At 35.6% G+C, this 18,656-nt stretch overlaps 1 protein-coding gene and 5 non-coding genes across 8 annotated transcripts in view; 1 reads left to right on the forward strand and 5 right to left on the reverse strand.

Moving 5' to 3' along the window:
* Positions 1 to 7,843: 7,843 nt before the first annotated feature.
* On the reverse strand, positions 7,844 to 7,915 carry Trnaa-ugc (transfer RNA alanine (anticodon UGC)). The gene has a single exon. It is a non-coding gene; the product is annotated as a tRNA-Ala (tRNA).
* An 836-nt stretch (positions 7,916 to 8,751) lies between these two features.
* On the reverse strand, positions 8,752 to 8,823 carry Trnaa-ugc (transfer RNA alanine (anticodon UGC)). Its single transcript has one exon. It is a non-coding gene; the product is annotated as a tRNA-Ala (tRNA).
* A 1,613-nt stretch (positions 8,824 to 10,436) lies between these two features.
* Trnaa-ugc (transfer RNA alanine (anticodon UGC)) lies at positions 10,437 to 10,508 on the reverse strand. The gene has a single exon. It is a non-coding gene; the product is annotated as a tRNA-Ala (tRNA).
* Positions 10,509 to 10,862: 354 nt separating this feature from the next.
* On the reverse strand, positions 10,863 to 10,934 carry Trnaa-cgc (transfer RNA alanine (anticodon CGC)). Its single transcript has one exon. It is a non-coding gene; the product is annotated as a tRNA-Ala (tRNA).
* Positions 10,935 to 11,282: 348 nt separating this feature from the next.
* On the reverse strand, positions 11,283 to 11,354 carry Trnaa-ugc (transfer RNA alanine (anticodon UGC)). Its single transcript has one exon. It is a non-coding gene; the product is annotated as a tRNA-Ala (tRNA).
* An 833-nt stretch (positions 11,355 to 12,187) lies between these two features.
* The window catches only part of LOC127861439 (nuclear factor 1 A-type-like), a 94,361-nt gene continuing 87,892 nt past the window's right edge, over positions 12,188 to 18,656 (forward strand). For all 3 annotated transcript variants that reach the window (XM_052399921.1, XM_052399922.1, XM_052399923.1), the window contains exon 1: positions 12,188 to 12,333. In XM_052399921.1, coding sequence (XP_052255881.1) covers positions 12,325 to 12,333 — 9 coding nt within the window. In that variant the 5' untranslated portion in view covers positions 12,188 to 12,324. The remainder of the gene's footprint in view (positions 12,334 to 18,656) is intronic.

Raw genomic sequence — 18,656 nt, forward strand, 5'->3', positions numbered from 1 at the left:
TGCAGAAGCATATTATCCAATCCAAATAATGTAAAACGTCTACGTTTGTAACAATTATAGAGTACTAGCCGAGTTTGGTTTTCGCGACAAGTATTTAAGCACGGCATTCTTTTGGCGAACATATAGGTGTGGGCGGATTCGGTCCACTTTGCTTGCATTTAACCTGCCGTCGTTATGACAATGGCTGTAGTTCCATCATAATCAAACATGCTTTTCATTCCCACCTGAGATTGATCTTATGTAAATGTGCATGTCTAGACAACCACCTGTGCTGAGCGCTGTATCCAGGGAAGCCTGTGCAGAGATGCTAGGGGATTACACTTTCACAGACCTTTAGAATGAGGCCAGAAATATCGCTAATGAGTGAACGAATGTGGTTTTGTTCTGCGATGCTATTTCGCCTTCTTAACCTTTGCACTGACTGTAACGGGCAATTAGAAATTGGGGGTTTCGAGTTTAAGTTGATGATTTGATACATTACGAATCGACCTCAAAATGCGTCTGTGAAATAACGCGAAAGTTTTTTGCCTTATATAATTTTATCACATTTATTTAACGTGAAGCTTTTAGAAAAAAAATCGATTTTTAAACAAAACTGTGTACTAGTGTATTCTAATTCCTCGGCTATAATAAATATTTGGTATTAAGAGTTCAAAACGTAAGTATTTAAGAATGTTTGTTTAATTATCATAATCTCACTAGGTTGTGTCACCAGGACGTAATCTTGACCCGAAGGAATTCGTCAAAATGTAAACATCCTACAAGCGATCTGTATTTTTCCCAAAACATTAAAAAAAATATATATGCGCTGTAGATGTGATCGTGACAATGGGTTAGGGGCGCATCTAGTTTGCAGGGATTTTAACCCATTTATGCCTAGTGGACTCTCCCATTCTTCTAAATTGGATCAATTTATTTCCAAAATTAGGGATGTCTAGTATATTTATTTCTATATTTAGAATATTTCTTACAGGAATATATTTAAGCAAACAGCGCAGACCCTGATGAGACGCCGCATCATGCGGCGTCTCATCTGGGTCTACGCTGTTTGCCAAGGCCTTTTTTACGCTAGGCATAAATTCTAAACTATTTTTATTCGCAGTTGATGACTACTTGTTTGCTTTTCACATTTATTTAGTGTTTAAAATTTACGGTTTTTATTACTTAATTTCGTGAGCATAATTGCATGATCACACTATCCTTATATTTAACTCACCTTGGCATATCAGGCGACGTATATCATGTGATTTTCATTTAAAAAATTGTTCACATATTGTCGGGAGATGTTATTGTCAACTGAATAATTTAGAAAAAAAAGCGCACTGATAACCCATTCATAAACGATCACGCTCCTCACTTTGGCATGATGGTCTGAAAATTATCAAATATACATAAAAAATAATATGTTTGGTAGTCAGTCGGATATTAAACAACGATTTAAACTTCTGAGGCGTACGAACTCAACAACGAGTGCCTCCAATATTAAACTGTGCACTCAACACAGGCTAACCAGGGACGACACTTTAATTGAATTTTTCGTTTAAATGGGGTGTTTTCTAAACGAAAATTCAGTCAATTCGGAAAGTGCCATCCCCGATAAGCCTGTGCGGACTGAACATGCCGCTAACGCCGACACTTTACGCTAATGCATTAAAACCAGTATTCACAGAACGCGACTCACACATTCTATCGTGATCAAACATCATTCAGAATAGCGAACATAATTTTGCCAACGCTGGCAACTGCCGGTTTCCCAAAAATTACGTTTTTTAAAAACATGTTCTGATGTTTATATGTACAATTAAAATGAGAAACTATGTTGTATTATGCTGTGCCCAGTTTCGTCACTTCTGCTGTGTTTTTATTTTTGAGTAGTTTTATCATTCTCATTTTCTTCCTTGTCTTTATGAAGTTCGTAAAAAATATTTTATTATAAAATCAGTTGAGGTTAAAATAAATTGTTGATGCAAGCATGCAATGACAATCTTGCGAATTTAATACATGTACATTCAGTTCTCATATCGGTTTTAGTTCTGTTTGTTTGTTTGTTGTTCTCGCTTTTTATTACTTAAAAATTGGTCTACTATATTAAATGTTGTCAAATCGTTTTTAATGTAATCATGTTCAAATTGAATGTTCGCTCGGCATTTAAGTGTTCAACTGTCGCATGTTGATGTAAATTGACGCGTATATATTTTTTTATAGCGTTGATTGTTGTGTGCCATTCTAAAAGGGAGACCGTTGACATTCAATATGTCTTAACGGACTCCGTATTGTTCTAACAGGTTTCAAATCAAACGATCGGCGCGTTTCAATTAGCTGTTCAATATGTATATGCATCGTGCGTTTTAAGATTATTATTTGTTTATGAAATATTTATTTTAAGACGGATAAGTATAAATAATATGTATCACGAAGTAAAGTATTGAACAAATGAATCGATAAACGAATAAATGATTGACAGAATTCACGTTACATTTAAAATTAATCCGTTATGCTGTTTTACGACATGTATATTATTCTATCGGAATATATCGTTTTGAAATCCACCATATATACTATACCTTCGTTCAACCTATATGTACCATACGTGAACTTTCCCCATGAGCTGATGAAATCTCAATGAAAATGCCTCAAGTAAAACATAGCTGAGAATAATTGGATTATGTTATATGTAAATATTATAACTATCTATTTTCATAATAGCGTGGGAATATAAGTTTATTCAGCCAACATGAAACAGTTCGCTTGTCGGATCTCATCAGTGCGTCTCTTTGATAACATCCGAAGTAAAACCGTCTGGTTAACTGGCTAAAAAAACTTTGATGAGCTTGACTGGAAACAAAAAGAAAAAGAATGGATCTAACTCGAGCAAAACTTGTAAACTAAGCAGCGTTCTGTGAACGCGGGGCATACGCATGTGCATTTAATGACGTCCATGAGCTGCCTGTGCAATCCGCACAGGCTAATCAGGGACGACACTTTCCGCCTAAAGTGGATTTTCGCTAAGAAGAGAATTCCTTTAAACGAAAAATACCATAAAGGTGGAAAGTGTCGTCTATGATAACCCATTGCGGCCTGAACTCGCTAATCTGGGACGGCATTTTCCGCGCGTGTATTAAGTCGGGTTTGCCATGAGCGAGGCTCAAATATATTTCCGTGGCCATTTTACTTCAGCACTCGATTAAACATGACAAAATATGGTTTTCAACTTGTGTTGTCATTTGTTTCTATGTTATATATTTGTTCAAAGCTAATTTAGCAACAATGATTTATCGTACATGATTTATGCGGTAAATAAGAATACAAATTTCATACGCACTATAATAAGTCAACATTTAGTTTTTTCGTATTTTTCCAAAATTCTGCTACGAGCCCATACATGAATATCTCCAAATACAACAAAATACAACAAAAAATTATCTATTAACTTTAATCATATTCCCACTATAATTATTTTATGTTCGTATATATGTACGTGTATTATTTCTTAACCAAGCTGCACCAATTTCTAGTTTTTAACGAGTGAAGATGTTTTCCAAACATCGCGTATTGCATCTGATTTGTTTTTACTTGATAACATTCAATAGTGTTTTGACATTTTCACCAATTTAAACAATACATGTACACCAAATTCTGAACTACCACTGTATAAATAAATGTGGTTAGCGCATTTATTATCTTAACATATATATTTCACAATACAGTAAATGAATAAATATATAAAGAAATAATTAATTTATTAAATTTGTTATTTATTTATTTATTTGTGTATTTATACTATTCAATGTATTATCAACATTAATATGGCAAATATTACAAAATCAAAAATACAACAAATATGAACGCAGACATTAATAACAATATTTAGTCGATCAAACAGACGTGAGCATATTATTGTAGTGATTTTGCCAAACAGGAAAGGCCTTATGTGTCCCCTAACATCGCCGAAAAACAGTAAGAGCAGGTAGGTCGGCTAAACAAATCGTGTTTTTTTTTACAATTCCGTTCTTTTGTAGGATTGTGCAATGGCATGTGGGAATCTTTCAATTCTCTTTGTACATTTATGTCGTTGTTTTAATTTTTGTATTATTGTTAATTTACTGTTTAGTGAATAAATCTTTAAATAATCAATTTTGGTCAAAAACAACCCGAAATACCAAATTGAGAACGTTTAGGAACGGCAAAAAAAAAAAAATGCGTGTGTCGTGTTAGGGAAAACAAAGAACTGTTAACGCATGCGAGAAGTCGGAACTCGCCTATAGTAATAAAATGCTATCTTTGCGATGAAATTTAGCCCATTCATGCCTAGCGTCTAGAAAAAAGGCCTTGGCAAACAGCGAAGACCCAGATGAGACGCCGCATTATGCGGTGTCTCATCTGGGTCTGCGCTGTTTTCTTAAAGGAATTTCTGTAAGAAGTATTCTTAATATAGAAATAAATAAACTAGACATCCATAATTTTGGAAATAAATTGATCCAATTAAGAAGGATGGGAGAGTCCACTAGGCATAAATGGGTTAAATTAAGTTATGAATCAATACTGCACTAACATAATTTATACACTATATGCATTATACCAATCAAATGCATCGTAAGGAAATGAATGTATATGTGATATTGTTGTGTACTTTAAACTCCAAACTCATCTCGCGTACTGTTTGAAAACTGTTTTTGTTTTCTTTCTAATAGATACGAGTGGATACAAAGGTGATGTAAATTTGTTAAGCACCATGTCTCATAAATCGCGTTCTCATCTTGGTTTTATCTTAATTTCTGATAAATGACAACCAATTTACTTAATTGCACAAACGAGAACAGTGGCACGGGTCACGGACCAAATCTCTCGTGCGACCATAAATCCCAATTTACCCGTGCATATCGTGTACATAAATCAGGGTAAATAATTGAATCACTTTGTCAAAGCCTGACGGGCTTATCGGTGCTGCGAAAAGACTTGAAGGCAGTTTGAAAGATAAATTAGCGAATGAGCTGCACTATTGAGTAGTGTACTGCAAACGTAAGGTTTTATTATGCGGGGAGAGATTTTGAGATCTGAAATTTGTTTCGATTACCACTAGCTTCTTTGCGCCTTTCCGATCGCAATTTTGTGAATTGTTGGATAATAATTTACCAAAGATCATAGTTTTCGCAAACATCAGAAGTAAATTGGATTTTATTTTTCACTTTATTCGCTCTCTTAATGGGGAAGAGCGCGCAGCAATAAAGAAGTGGACATTGTGTCAATATTAACTCAAGATTTTCTATGCAAAACCTCAAATAATGCCCTAAGTAACTTAACTTAGAATGTAAATGGTCCTTCAAAGGAACCTCGTGTAGATTTCCAGCGGAATAGATATACACTGCAAGTAAAATGTGCCAATTAAGACTTTCATATATACGATAACTATTATCTAGATTTTAAAGGGGCCTTTTCACAGATTTCGGCATGTCCTGAAGTTTGTCATTAAATGCTTTCTATTGATAAATGTAAACATTGGATCTAAAAAGCTCCAGTAAAAAATCAAGAATAAATTTTTTTAAAAAGAAGGTTACCCTAAGCAGGACTCGAACCCCTGACCCCTGGAGTCCTGGAGTAAAATGTCTGTGCATAAGACCACTCGGCCATCCTTCCTTTTAATATGAACGACGTATTTTTAGTTGGTCGCGTTAGCGGCCGACTAAATTTACAGAGCATATTTTGCAAATCAGTATGTGCTTAGAAGCCTTAGCTACGGTAAGAACCGCAACTCACTCTGCTAGGGACGATTACCGCTGCCTGTCTGCAGCAGACGACAAATGATTCTGCTCTAGCAGTGAGTGTATATACCAAATTGTAAGACGACATTGGCCAGTCTAGTGTTTATAATTGAAATCTGTACATATTGGCTGCTTTCAGGGAAAACGGGGCTTAATGCACGTCAAATAAGATTAGCCTGTGCACACTGATTAGCCTGTGCAATGCGCACAAGCAAAACAAGGACGACAACAGCGAACAACTTCAGTGTCTTCAGCGCTTTGATATACTTCATATAAGCAATCATCGTAGTTTCACAAAATATAACGACAACAACAGAACTCTCCAAATTATTCAATCGTTTCGCGTTGCAACGCTTTATAATTTTCAGGTTTTTAAATCGTCAAAAGATGCATATAAAGGCTATTTTACAGCATGGTAAATGTTGAGTATTACGGTTTCCTCACAAATATCATAACTAAAACGAAAATTTGCGAATATGAAACAAATTTTTTCAATTTTGTCAATTCACCAAAACGTGAAAAGGCCCCTTTAACGCGTGGTGTGTGAACACTTTTGAGTAATTTACAGAACATATGCCCGTCTTGTTTTTTTCGGATCTCGTCTCCTAAAGTATATTGTTAACAATGACCTGACATAAACATACGTTGTACTTGAGCAACGCTTCGGGAAAACGGGGTTTAATGAATGCACGTAAAGTGTCAACCCATATTGCCCTGTGCAGTCCGCGCATGGACGACACTTTCCGCATAAACTAGATTGTCGCTTTAGAGGAGACTTCCTTTAAACGAAAAATCGCATGCGTACTGTATGGGCTATTCTCGGACGACATTTTACACACATGAATTAAGCCCCGTTTTCCCAGAGCGAGTCTTTTTGTTGTTTGTGTACGCCACTTGAACATTTCAAGGGATATCACTCATACAACATTGGATTGGAGATGGGTACAGTATTGCTGTCCATTCCCGAATTATCCAATCTTCTTTTAAGTGGTCTCGTACGATGACGTATAGACATGTACAGAATTTACTTAATTTAAACACTCGATCGGGGATTAATGCGATTAAAAAGAGCTACAAACAATATGGAGACGCCGTGCGCCTCACATGCGAGAGCTCCACCTCTGTGCTACCTTACTGATTACCTTTTTACTGCTTAAGGACATACCATTATTAACTTAATATTCTCTACCCGAAACTTGGGGATAGCGTTATTTAAACTCATATACTTACAGTCAAATCTCACAGTTTTACAAGTTGAACACAGTTGGCTTCATAAGAACTTAAATATGAGTATTAATGGATAAATTAACACAGTAAAACGCATTGAATTTCGAATGATAAAAAATTAACAGTATCAAACAATCATACATATATAAATGTGTGATTTACATGGCAATTATTGTCTTGAAACAATGTAGAATCTACTATTATCTGAAGTTGTCGATATCGTTTATGTGTATTTTTTATATGTGTATTTTGTGTGTATAATGTTTGAAAGCTGCTTATGCCATTAAAGGGGCCTTTTCACAGATTTTGGCAGATATTGAAATTTGTCATTACATGCTTTATATTGATAAATATAAACATTGGATCTAAAAAGCACCAGTAAAAAAACAAGAATACAATTAAAGAAATAATAAAAGTAACCCTCAACTGGGATCGAACCACTGACCCATGGAGTAAAGATCTAACACTTAGACCACTCGGCATCCGTGCTCATTCACAGAAGGATGTATTTTAAACTTTATATAAGCAATTCTCGTAGCATCACAAAATATAACGACAATAACAGAACTCTCCAAATTATTTTATCGTTTCGCGTTGCAACGCTTTATAATTTTCAGGTTTTTAAATCGTCAAAAGATGCATATTATGGATATTTTAGAGCATGGTAAATGTTCTGTATTACTGTTTACTCACAAATATCATAATTAGAACGAACATTTGCGAATCTGAAACATTTTTTTTAATTTGTCCATTTACCAAAACGTGATAAAATATCTACAAATATATAATTATATCATGTTGTGAGATAAATGTCGAATGTTGAATAACCGCGTTTGGCTTATTGAGGAAAAAACCTTTGGAGATGCGGGGGATTGCACCCCGGGCCTATCACATGCAAAGCGAGCGCTCTACCACTGAGCTACATCCCCTCAGAGGTGCAGATGTTGAAACATATTAACAGTACGATATCGGCTGTAACATGTCTGTATAACGACGTTATAAATAAAATAGTCCGGTCAATTTCTTTAATTCCAAATAACTTACAAATAAACAAACATAAAACAAGATCATTATATAAGTTCAAAACATACATAATTAGACAATTGTGTGTGATACGTGACAATGAATTGTAGATCTACGTATAATCTTAAGTTTTAAAAAGCGCTCATGGTTGTTGTAGTGATGATTTTGAAGGTGTTAACCAATGTATTTGTTCACATACCTGGTAAACAATTAGAAATTTCAGAGCACGCGTCAGTTCATTGTCTTAATAGATGTATCAATGTTACCCGTGATGAACGTCTGTATTTACTAAGTTTGCTTTGGTATGTTGGAGTGTGGGTGTTGGGGTTGGTATATATATATGATGGCAGAAAATAGATATGCCGAGTATTGAACCTCTCACTTGCGATGCGATTACTCTACCGAGATATGCCCCCCCCCCCCCCCCCCCACACACACACACAGTTATTATCGATGTTACACGTAATTATAACAACGTTGGAAATAAAACAAACCTTTCAATTCCTTAAAATAATTGAAACATTTACGAATTTATATGAAATATTGGCAGTATCAAAAAATTATACATATATGGCAATAATTGTCTTGAAACAAACGAAGAATCTACTGTAATCTGCAGATGTCGAATCGTTTATTTTGAACATATGTTTATTAGGTTTGTATAATGTTTGGACGATGCTTATGTCATCAAATGTGGAATGTTGAATATCCGCTTTGAGCAAAAACAAACACAAAAAACCTTTGGAGATGCGGGGGATTGAACCCCGGGCCTATCACATGCAAAGCGAGCGCTCTACCACTGAGCTACATCCCCTCATTATCACATCGATCGAAACAATTCGTCTGTAACCTGTCTGTATAACGACGTTAGAAATAAAATAGACCGGTAAGTCAAATAGGCAATACAACTTACAAATTAACAACCGTAGAACAAGGTTTTTACAAAAATTCAATAATAATTAAATATAGTAATCTGTTATACAATTGTGTGAGATACATGGCTATGGATTGTAGATCTACGAATAGTGTAAATTGCGGATAATGATTGAGAAGGTTAATAAATTACACGTTCCCTGCAAGAACTTTTGAATTACTGAACACGTCTCAGTTTATTGTCATATAACTTGTGTCGATGTTGCTACAGGTACACGTCTGTTTTCACTAAGTTTGGGGGATGGGGCCTGATGTGGGGTTGGTGTTGGGCTGGGTACGTATATATGAATGCATAAAATATTACAAAAAAATATTGGAGATGCAGGGATTGAACCTGGGGCCTCTCACTCTCGATGCGAGCGCTCTCTCTCACTTAGCTACATACATCCCATAACCTGGGGCCTCTCACTCTCGATGCGAGCGCTCTCTCTCACTTAGCTACATACATCCCTGGGGCCTCTCACTCTCGATGCGAGCGCTCTCTCTCACTTAGCTACATATATCCCATAACCTGGGGCCTCTCACTCTCGATTCGAGCGCTCTCTCTCACTTAGCTACATACATCCCATAACCTGGGGCTTCTCACTCTCGATGCGAGCGCTCTCTCTCACTTAGCTACATACATCCCATAACCTGGGGCCTCTCACTCTCGATGCGAGCGCTCTCTTTCACTTAGCTACATACATCCCATAACCTGGGGCCTCTCACTCTGGATGCGAGCGCTCTCTCTCACTTAGCTACATACATCCCATAATTTGGGGCCTCTCACTCTCGATGCGAGCGCTCTCTCTCACTTAGCTACATACATCCCCGGGGCCTCTCACTCTCAATGCGAGCGCTCTCTCTCACTTAGCTACATACATCCCATTGTAATTGCAGCTGATGTAACATGTCAATATATCCATCCATGGACGTTCGTAATAAAATAGACCGGTCAATTCCTTAAAATGCACGACAATGGCTAATTAACAAAGTCATATTGAATAATGACATGATAAAAGATCTACAAATATAAAATTATATAATTTCGTGAGATAAATGGCAATAATTGTCGTGGATCTACTGAAAATCTACTATAATCTTAAGTTGTCGATATTGTTTATTTGTGTTCAAGGTAATTCCACATGAGCAATATGGAATTACAGCACATGATGCCAATATATTGTTTTATTTAGCACCAGTCTGGTGTTTTTTATTCTAAATGTCTTTATATATTAGATTATTTATTTATTGTTTGAGGGGTCGGGCAGGGTCGGTCAAGAATGTGCAGAAAAAGAGTAAAACCAATATGCCGGTTGAACACGGAGCCTCTAATTCGCGATACGGGTCCATGTGTTAAATAGCCTTATTTGTGTCGATTAAACTATGGAGTAAAAGCGCTTAAACATGTGTTAACTTCATTAAACGTGAAATATGTGTAAGTTTGTGTTGAATATTCGAAACGGTCATGAAATGTCGAATGTAACATAATCGCTTATTGGGCGCTAAAAGAATTGGAGATGCGGGGGATTGAACCCCGGGCCTATCACATGCAAAGCGAGCGCTCTACCACTGAGCTACATCCCCGCCCGTTCTGTCAAGGTGTACCATGTTTATATAAAGAGTTTGAAATAAAATAGACCCGTGCGTTTTCCTACCATCCCTTACCATTGATGTAACTTACAAATGACCAAATATGGAACAGCCGCATTATAAAAGTTCAATAAATATATGATTATACATGTGTATGAGAAACATGCCAATGAATTGTATATTTACGTAGAATCTTTTGTTTAAACGTTTATTGTGACTGAAATGATGATCGTTATTGAAAAGGTGTCTATGTTGCTAATCATTAGTATATGCTGTTGTTGTTGTTTTTTTGTTTGTTTTAGGGGGGGGATGGTTTATTTAAGTGGTGGTAGAAAATGGTATAAAACTTGGAGATGCCGGGGATTGAACCCGGGGCCTCTCACTTGCGATGCGAGCGCTCTACCACTGAGCTACATCCCCTTACGATACCATGCGAAGTAACATGTGAATATAACGATATTTAAAATATAATACACCAGCCAATGCCTTAAAATACATGCCTCTTTGAAATTAACGAAAGTTTATGAAATAAATGTGTTATAAAAGGTATATAAATATATAATTGAATACTAGTAATCATGGGAGATTCATGGCCCTTCGTAACATGTACTATAATCTGAACTGTCGCTATTGGTTATTGTAAAAAGTGTGTTATTTTAAAAAGCTGATTATGCCATTCATTATCTATGTTGAATTACCGCTTGAAGTTTATATTGAGCTTTATTTGATTTATTTTATTTGTTTTTAATATTTAAGCGAAAAAAAAATTGGAGATGCGGGGGATTGAACCCCGGGCCTATCACATGCAAAGCGAGCGCTCTACCACTGAGCTACATCCCCACACAATTCATGTTTTGGCAATATAGCTATTTAACGATATCGGTTGTAACATGTGTTTTGTAACACTGCGCGGAAAGACTGGCTTCATGGGCTTATGCCTTGAAATCGTTGGACATTATCACAGCACAATTTAATAAGATCAATAAATATGTACACATTTGAGAGTTAGGTTACACTGAACTGTCGTAGATACAGGCAAAATCTTCTATATTCTGACTTTTTGATAGCGTCAATTGCGGCAGTTGTGATAATTAATGATTGTGAATGAAATGATCATGCCTTATTGATTTAAGCCACCTATAGCGATACTCATATGTCAATCAAATGTTTTCATGTTTTATCCTTATATGGCAACATTAGATAGGCGTACATCTACCTGTAAAAAAGTGTTACCCAAAAATCGGTGGAATACGATACATGTAAGGAAATCCTCTGATTGGATGACGTGTGGGAATTCCATGGTCATTTAATAAGGATCGAAAAGAGAAAGCAATTTGAATATCCTTATTATAATAGTCAGGCCCGTTGTATTCAATTTGAATGCACGTCATTTTACCTTTAATATTTTTTCCGTTTATTGTAGCTTTTGGGTTTTGGTTTCAAAGGATAGAGATTGCATTTGTAATTTAACGTTTTATTGTAAAATACGAATTCCCCACGTAGATCCTCTTACATGGGAGGCAACTCACGCCGTTGAGGAAATTCCCATTTTGATTGGTCAATATTTAGAGGATGCTACCTATGCTCCAAATATGGAGTCCGACAACAACAAATTGCCCAAGTTGAAAACACTACGCCATTAACAAAGTGCTGTTAGTGTAAAGGTTACCGAAAACTAAATAATTTTCATTATAATTATATAATTGATCTATAAACTCATATCTCATATTGCAGAAGGAGGACTTATCTTAATTGTATTTACAGAATAATATCGACACCACAATGTGATGATTTAGAAAATCTCCGTAAAATGACCATGGTATGTGAAAGAAGTTTCGAATTCACTTCTTCGGATTTTACGAAAACTTGATTCTTTATTCTATACATGGTAAGCTTCGTTTTACCGGTGTGTGCTTATCGTAATTTGCGGAATTGTATTTGAGCCAGATAAAGTTTTGGCAATGGAAACTTTTGGGTTGTTCGCCAACTTTTTTGGGTTTCTTTGCCAGAACTAATTTTCAAAATGGCTGCCGTATCAAGTCTTGACGTGATTTTGCATCGTTTCTAGGTATTTGCACTGTTAATACTTATATTTAACGAATAGACATGCCTGTATATAGTAAAATACTTCGTGCATAAGGTATATATTTTATGTAAATAACGGATATGCTTGGGATATTATAAAACAAATCGCAATATCTGTGCAAACATACAGGTAAAATTTTTGTATCGCTTAGATCATTAAAAAGTATTTATTTGTCAGTTGTAGTTTTACTTTCTGTTTATAATTATTAAACGTTTACATGTTTTGTTAGAATGAAGATGTGGACCCATATCACACATCATCTGTCCACTTAATTTAAGGTTCTATGCTGTGCACATTAGTATTGTTACTGATAATGACATATAATGATCAAGGCTATGTCACTTTCTTTCTACATTTACCAGTGTTGGCCATCGTTCACTGTCAAGGTTTCCTAGGTTTCCATGGGGCTCATACTGCAGAGCAATGGTTTAGTCTTGATACCCAATTATATTCTCAGTTATAATGTAATGCAGGTGTTGCAAATACACACAGTGTCAGGAGTCTCCCTAAAAAGTTAATGGTAGAGATTTGATTTCTCTGCCTTTGAGCTAACTTTTTTTCTTTTTAGCTTATGATTGCTTAAAAAATAGTTTATGAACAGTAAAAGATCTGTACAAGGATGAAGACTTTCGGTTACGCTAGTAAGGCTCATTGTCGACCTGAAATGGCCCACAAGTCACCCGGGGATGACTAGAAGCTGCTTCATGTCACCCTGGGCTGACTTCAAGCCAACGCGAGTCACCCCCGGGTGACTAGAATCAGCTTCATGTCACCCCAGGATGACATGAATCGGCTTCTAGTCACCAGTGTATTTTTTTATCAAACGGCAACACATCCGGGTATCTCATATAGGCTATTGTGGCTTTTGAATATATTTATTGCATGCAATTTAGTTTTTTTAGACATTAAGCCCTACTTTCGTTTTTGTTGTATTTTGACACAAATTCTCTAGCATCTGACCGACCAAATCATGAATTTTTTGTTGAAAAGTAAAATTGTTGCTGATGGTGACTTGATTCTGATTTCGAGGGTGACGAGTGTTGTCTTGAAGTCACCTTAGGGTGACAAGACTCAAGAGTCGGCTTCTAGTCACCCCTTGGTGACTTGTGGGCCATTTCAGGTCGACATTGACCCATTGAGCCCAAGTAAGGTGGGGGATGGACATTTTCCTTCCTCTCATCAAGTTATGAGGTTAACAAATTGAGAGGGCTTTTTGTATTCTATATCAGTAGCAGAATATAGGCTAGTTCTGGCTACCATAACTTTAAATGTCGCTTTTTATGATTTTTGACTGGCGCGATTTTAAAGTTATGGACCAACCCCATTAGGTTAGTCAATCAAAAATTCCCGAAAAGTTTACAGTTGACAAAGACCGGTCCAAAACAGCTTTTGAATGCAGTTATTGGCCTAAATCAACCACTTGATCGGAAAGATTGACATTTTTCACATTTAACTGATATATTCATTAACAAAATACTATCCTAAACATTTGAAATTAATCTTTTCTGCTCTAACATATCGAGAAAAACAGCGATGAGACGAATTTTTTTTAATGAGAATCTCCCGAGATTTCACGGTCATATGACGTTATTGCTATTTTTAGTAACATACCACATGCTCAAGTGTTTTCACATTCAGAATGACGTGTTCCCGTATTTGACATTATTCTTGCTTGTTTTATAAACAAATTTTAGTGTAAATACAAACTCAAAATAAAAATTATTTAAAATTACCTGATTCACTTTGAAATCAGTCTTTTAATCCACTAGATGTAAGTTGTTTATCACAAATAATAGATTTCAGAAAACAAATTAATGTTTACAATTTCAGCAAAAAATGTCGTGGTAAATCCGAAAGTATCCCAATGAAAACTCGTCACGTGACAAAGCGACAATGGCGTAAAAATTGTGAATTTCAGGCTGATGAGAGTTATTTTCATTCTATTGTAAGATGCATTTAAAACATTTGAACCTTAAAATATGCCCCGATGCAGTAATTTATAATCATTCGCCAATGCATTTACAAATATATCCAAGGACCAAGAAAATTAACTGTCTTTGATTGATAGCGTGACATAAATATGTTACGACTCTGGTTGACTTTCGATATGGGTTTTGTTTCAGTGTATAGGTCTGTCAATACTTTATAAATTGTTCGCTGAAGTTTCTTAAGCTTAATATAGGCTAGATACCTGAAGAAAATGTTTTTGAAATGGTGCAATATCACCTATAAAGGCCACATTGAAACTTACCCACGGATATATCATTTGTTGTATCAATTTACACCATGTAAGTCCTCCCCAAATTTGGCTTTCAGGCTAAATTCTTTCCCATATTTGAAGGCTAGAACGCCTTACCTAGATCCCAATTTGCAGGGGTCAGTGATTCATTTTGCCGTACGTCCGGCGTGCCAGATGCACGTTTTTTTTCTGGGGACGCATCATTCTCAAACATGTGCGTTTTCGGGACGCATTGTTTAAAAACTCTGGTTTTCAACATTGTCAAAGTTGTACATGATACCGAGTATGATTCGTGGATATAAGCAAAACACATGTCAACACCGTTTTGAAAAGTAGAACGGAAGTCACATTACTACATTGGGAATGGAGTACGCGTATTTTGATTGGTTGAAATATATCAATTATCCAATCAGTTACGGCGTTCGTTGGGCGATTAATTTGCTGTCCCGGATGGTAAACAAAGAAAATGCAACCGAAAAAGCTTTTTGAAATTGATCCTGAACAATTTAAACTCGCTGTGTAGATATTTATCGATAACACAGCCTCGATGTAAACTATGTGGTTTAAATATGAAGAATAAACGGCGGAAAACACAGTTTGCGTTCGTCTGTTGTGAGCGCAGACACTTATTATTTATTTAGTAAAGCGATGTTATTATACTTTTCTGGATTGATTGATCAGTGTTGGTGTTTCTTTAGTGACAATTAAAGGGGCCTTTTCACAGATTTTGGCATTTTTTTAACTTATTCATTAAATGCTTTATATTGATAAATGTAAACATTGGATCGTAAAAGCTCCAGTAAAAAATTAAGAAAAAAAATAAAAAAAGGAAAAAAACATTGCCCGGAGCAGGTTTCGAACCAGTGACCCCTGGAGTCCTGCCAGAGTCCTGAAGTAAAAACGCTTTAGCCTACTGAGCTATTCCGCCGAGTACACATTCTTGACGTATTTATACCTTATATAAGCAATCTTCGTAGTTTCACAAAATTTAACGACAAAAACAGAACTCTCCAAATTATTCAATCGTTTCGCGTTGCAACGCTTTATAATTTTTAGGTTTTAAAATCGTCAAAAGATGCATATAATGGCTATATTAGAGCATGGTTAATGTTCAGTATTACTGTTTCCTCACAAATACATAACTAAAACGAAAACTTACGAATCTGAAACAACTTTTTTCAATTTTGTCAATTTACCAAAGCGTGAAAAGATCCCTTTAAAATTTGCAATTTCTGAAATAAATAGCATCTTTTATTTGTATACGATACATACATAATAGTGATACAGGTCGTACAGTATTCCGTCCTATGTTAAGTAGAATGTAAGTACATATGACAACACAGACATCTGCTATTTATACTGCAGGATGTGAGAGACGTTTTTCTATACAGAATAAGGTCTTGACCAAATTCAGGAACAGGTTAACTGTAGGGAAAGAAGGCAAACGCATGAGTGTGAAGTTGTGCAATTTTGCCCTGAATGAATTTGTGGAAAAAGCTTTCTCTGTTTGGAGAAAAAACCAAGGAGAAGGCTATACACCTTAAATACAGTATGAGTGTTGTTACACTAAATCTGTATTGAAGTTGTTAACCTTTTGAACAAAGGAGAAATTGTATTTTGTCACACTGTTTGAAAGGGCTAATTTTGACCAAAAAATTTATTAACACTGGTCATCCAATTTATTAAAAGTCTAGTCAGTCCAAATTGTTAAAGATGTTAAAAGTTCTCTGTTTAAGATGTTGTATGTTTCACTGTTTAATATTAAAAGTAGAACAAATAAAGATTTCACTTGCTATAACTATATTTCTGTTTTTAGCTGTAAAATTGCATAATTTAAAAGAGCCCCTGGCTAAGGTGTATCATGTTAAGTAGATTATTTGTAACGAATTTACAAAGACACAATCTGGGACCCATTGTTTTCAGTTTGGACCTATTGTTTAAAAATATGTGAGTCCCAGAGACTCATTGATGTAGATTTCAAAATGAATCACTGAGGGGTCATTGCTGAGGTTTGTGTAAAATAATAAAAATGGGACGTGCAGTAAGGCAGATTCGTAAGTGTTTTAAAGCTCTCTGCATATTAACTGGCAGAATTACCTTCATATTGCACTAGAAGCATTTTTGTAAGTAGCCAAGTCATTTGCTGTTGTTTCCTAATCTTTCAATCAAAACTGTTCTTTGAAAAAATTTTGGTTATTTGCTGATTTTTTCGGAAATGGATACATACGGAAGAAAATGAAGATTATCAAAAGAAACAAACAACCCTCACAAAATCTCGGTGATTGACAAATGAATGAAAAACTAATTTAAATTTGAATGGCTTGAAACAATAAATCAGAAAGCCATACATGTTTCCAAATGGTTAAAATCGACACTCATGGCAAAGTGTCTCCCATGATAAAAAATCTTCTTAAATTGTAAAAAGCTCTCAAAATCTTACAGACTTCACTAACATAATTGTTATCAGTCATCATTACATGCTCACATCAGGCAGAAATATGTAAATGAATATTGTACAATTATGAAAAAAGCTCAATACTTATAAAAAGCCTTTACTGCCATTGATGGTTATATAAATTATGAGGACTAAAGATGTATTGTTACGAAACAAATATAATTGCGCAACAGAGTTTTATAATAACTTAATAAGTTAGTATACAAACACCCTTGTGGCAACCCTTATAGCTCTACAATTCAACATGTGCAAAATACTCTGTCATGGTTTATATTGTATCCAGCTTTCCTTCTAGCCATTTTGTCCTTTCATATGTACACATCTTTGTTGTGGGAGGCTTGTACAAATGACACATCACCTGACCCAGAGGCTTATAACAGCTCTGTAAACATATTTTGTCGGTTAAAAGGCAAAATGAATCATGCATCTTCTAGTTAGTATGATGATAAGCCATTCTGGCTTCAGTGTAAAGGTTGCATACATACATGGGAACGCTTGACACTGCATTCTCAATCATGCAGGTATCTCTGCACCACACCTGTTCTTTTACTGTTCAGTCTCATACCTGGAGATCTAGTTGCTATCTATCTTATCTTGGATGGTCTTTTTTGGTGGATACCATGGGAAGTTAAGGATCTCTAACATATATAGCATAAAATACAGGTATATGTTCTGATAATAGTATACATGTAGTTTCAGGTACATGTACCTGTTGAAGGTATATCCAGCAATTGTTTTCCTTCTTTATAAAATACCGGAAAACAGCACTTTCCCAATGTGGTAAAAACCCAAAATTTCCCAATTGCTGTCCGAAAAAGTTCCCAATTAAAGGTTTTCAAAAAAAAAATGAATGTATTGTTTTAAGTGAATTAAATGCAACATTTAGTTAATTTCCCTATACAGCTCTATGGCTTGAGCCTAAGTTGAAAAATATTGACAACTTGACAACACTTAGTTATCAATTGTTAAGTATTTGTTAGCAACAAATCTAATAAACCAATGTCACAATCTGAAGACTTCATGACGCAAATTTCCCCCAATTTCAGTTTTTTTTACCCTAATTTTCCCATTTGGACTGGTACCTGTACTTTGCCCAATTTGGCAAATTTTTATGTCCCCCACCACTATAGTGGGGGACACATTTTTTTTGCGCTGTCTGTTGGTTTGTTTGTTTGCCCCAACTTTATTATTTGCCATAACTTTTGCAATATTGAAGATAGCAACTTCATATTTGGCATGCATGTGTATCTCATGGAGCTGCACATTTTGAGTGGTGAACGATCAAGGTCATCCTTCAAGGTCAAAGGTCAAATATATGGGTCAAAATCGCTCATTTAATGTACACTTTGCAATATTGAAGCT

Source organism: Dreissena polymorpha, chromosome 16 (genome assembly GCF_020536995.1).
Source record: "Dreissena polymorpha isolate Duluth1 chromosome 16, UMN_Dpol_1.0, whole genome shotgun sequence".
In the NCBI taxonomy this organism is placed as follows: Eukaryota; Metazoa; Mollusca; class Bivalvia; order Myida; family Dreissenidae; genus Dreissena; species Dreissena polymorpha.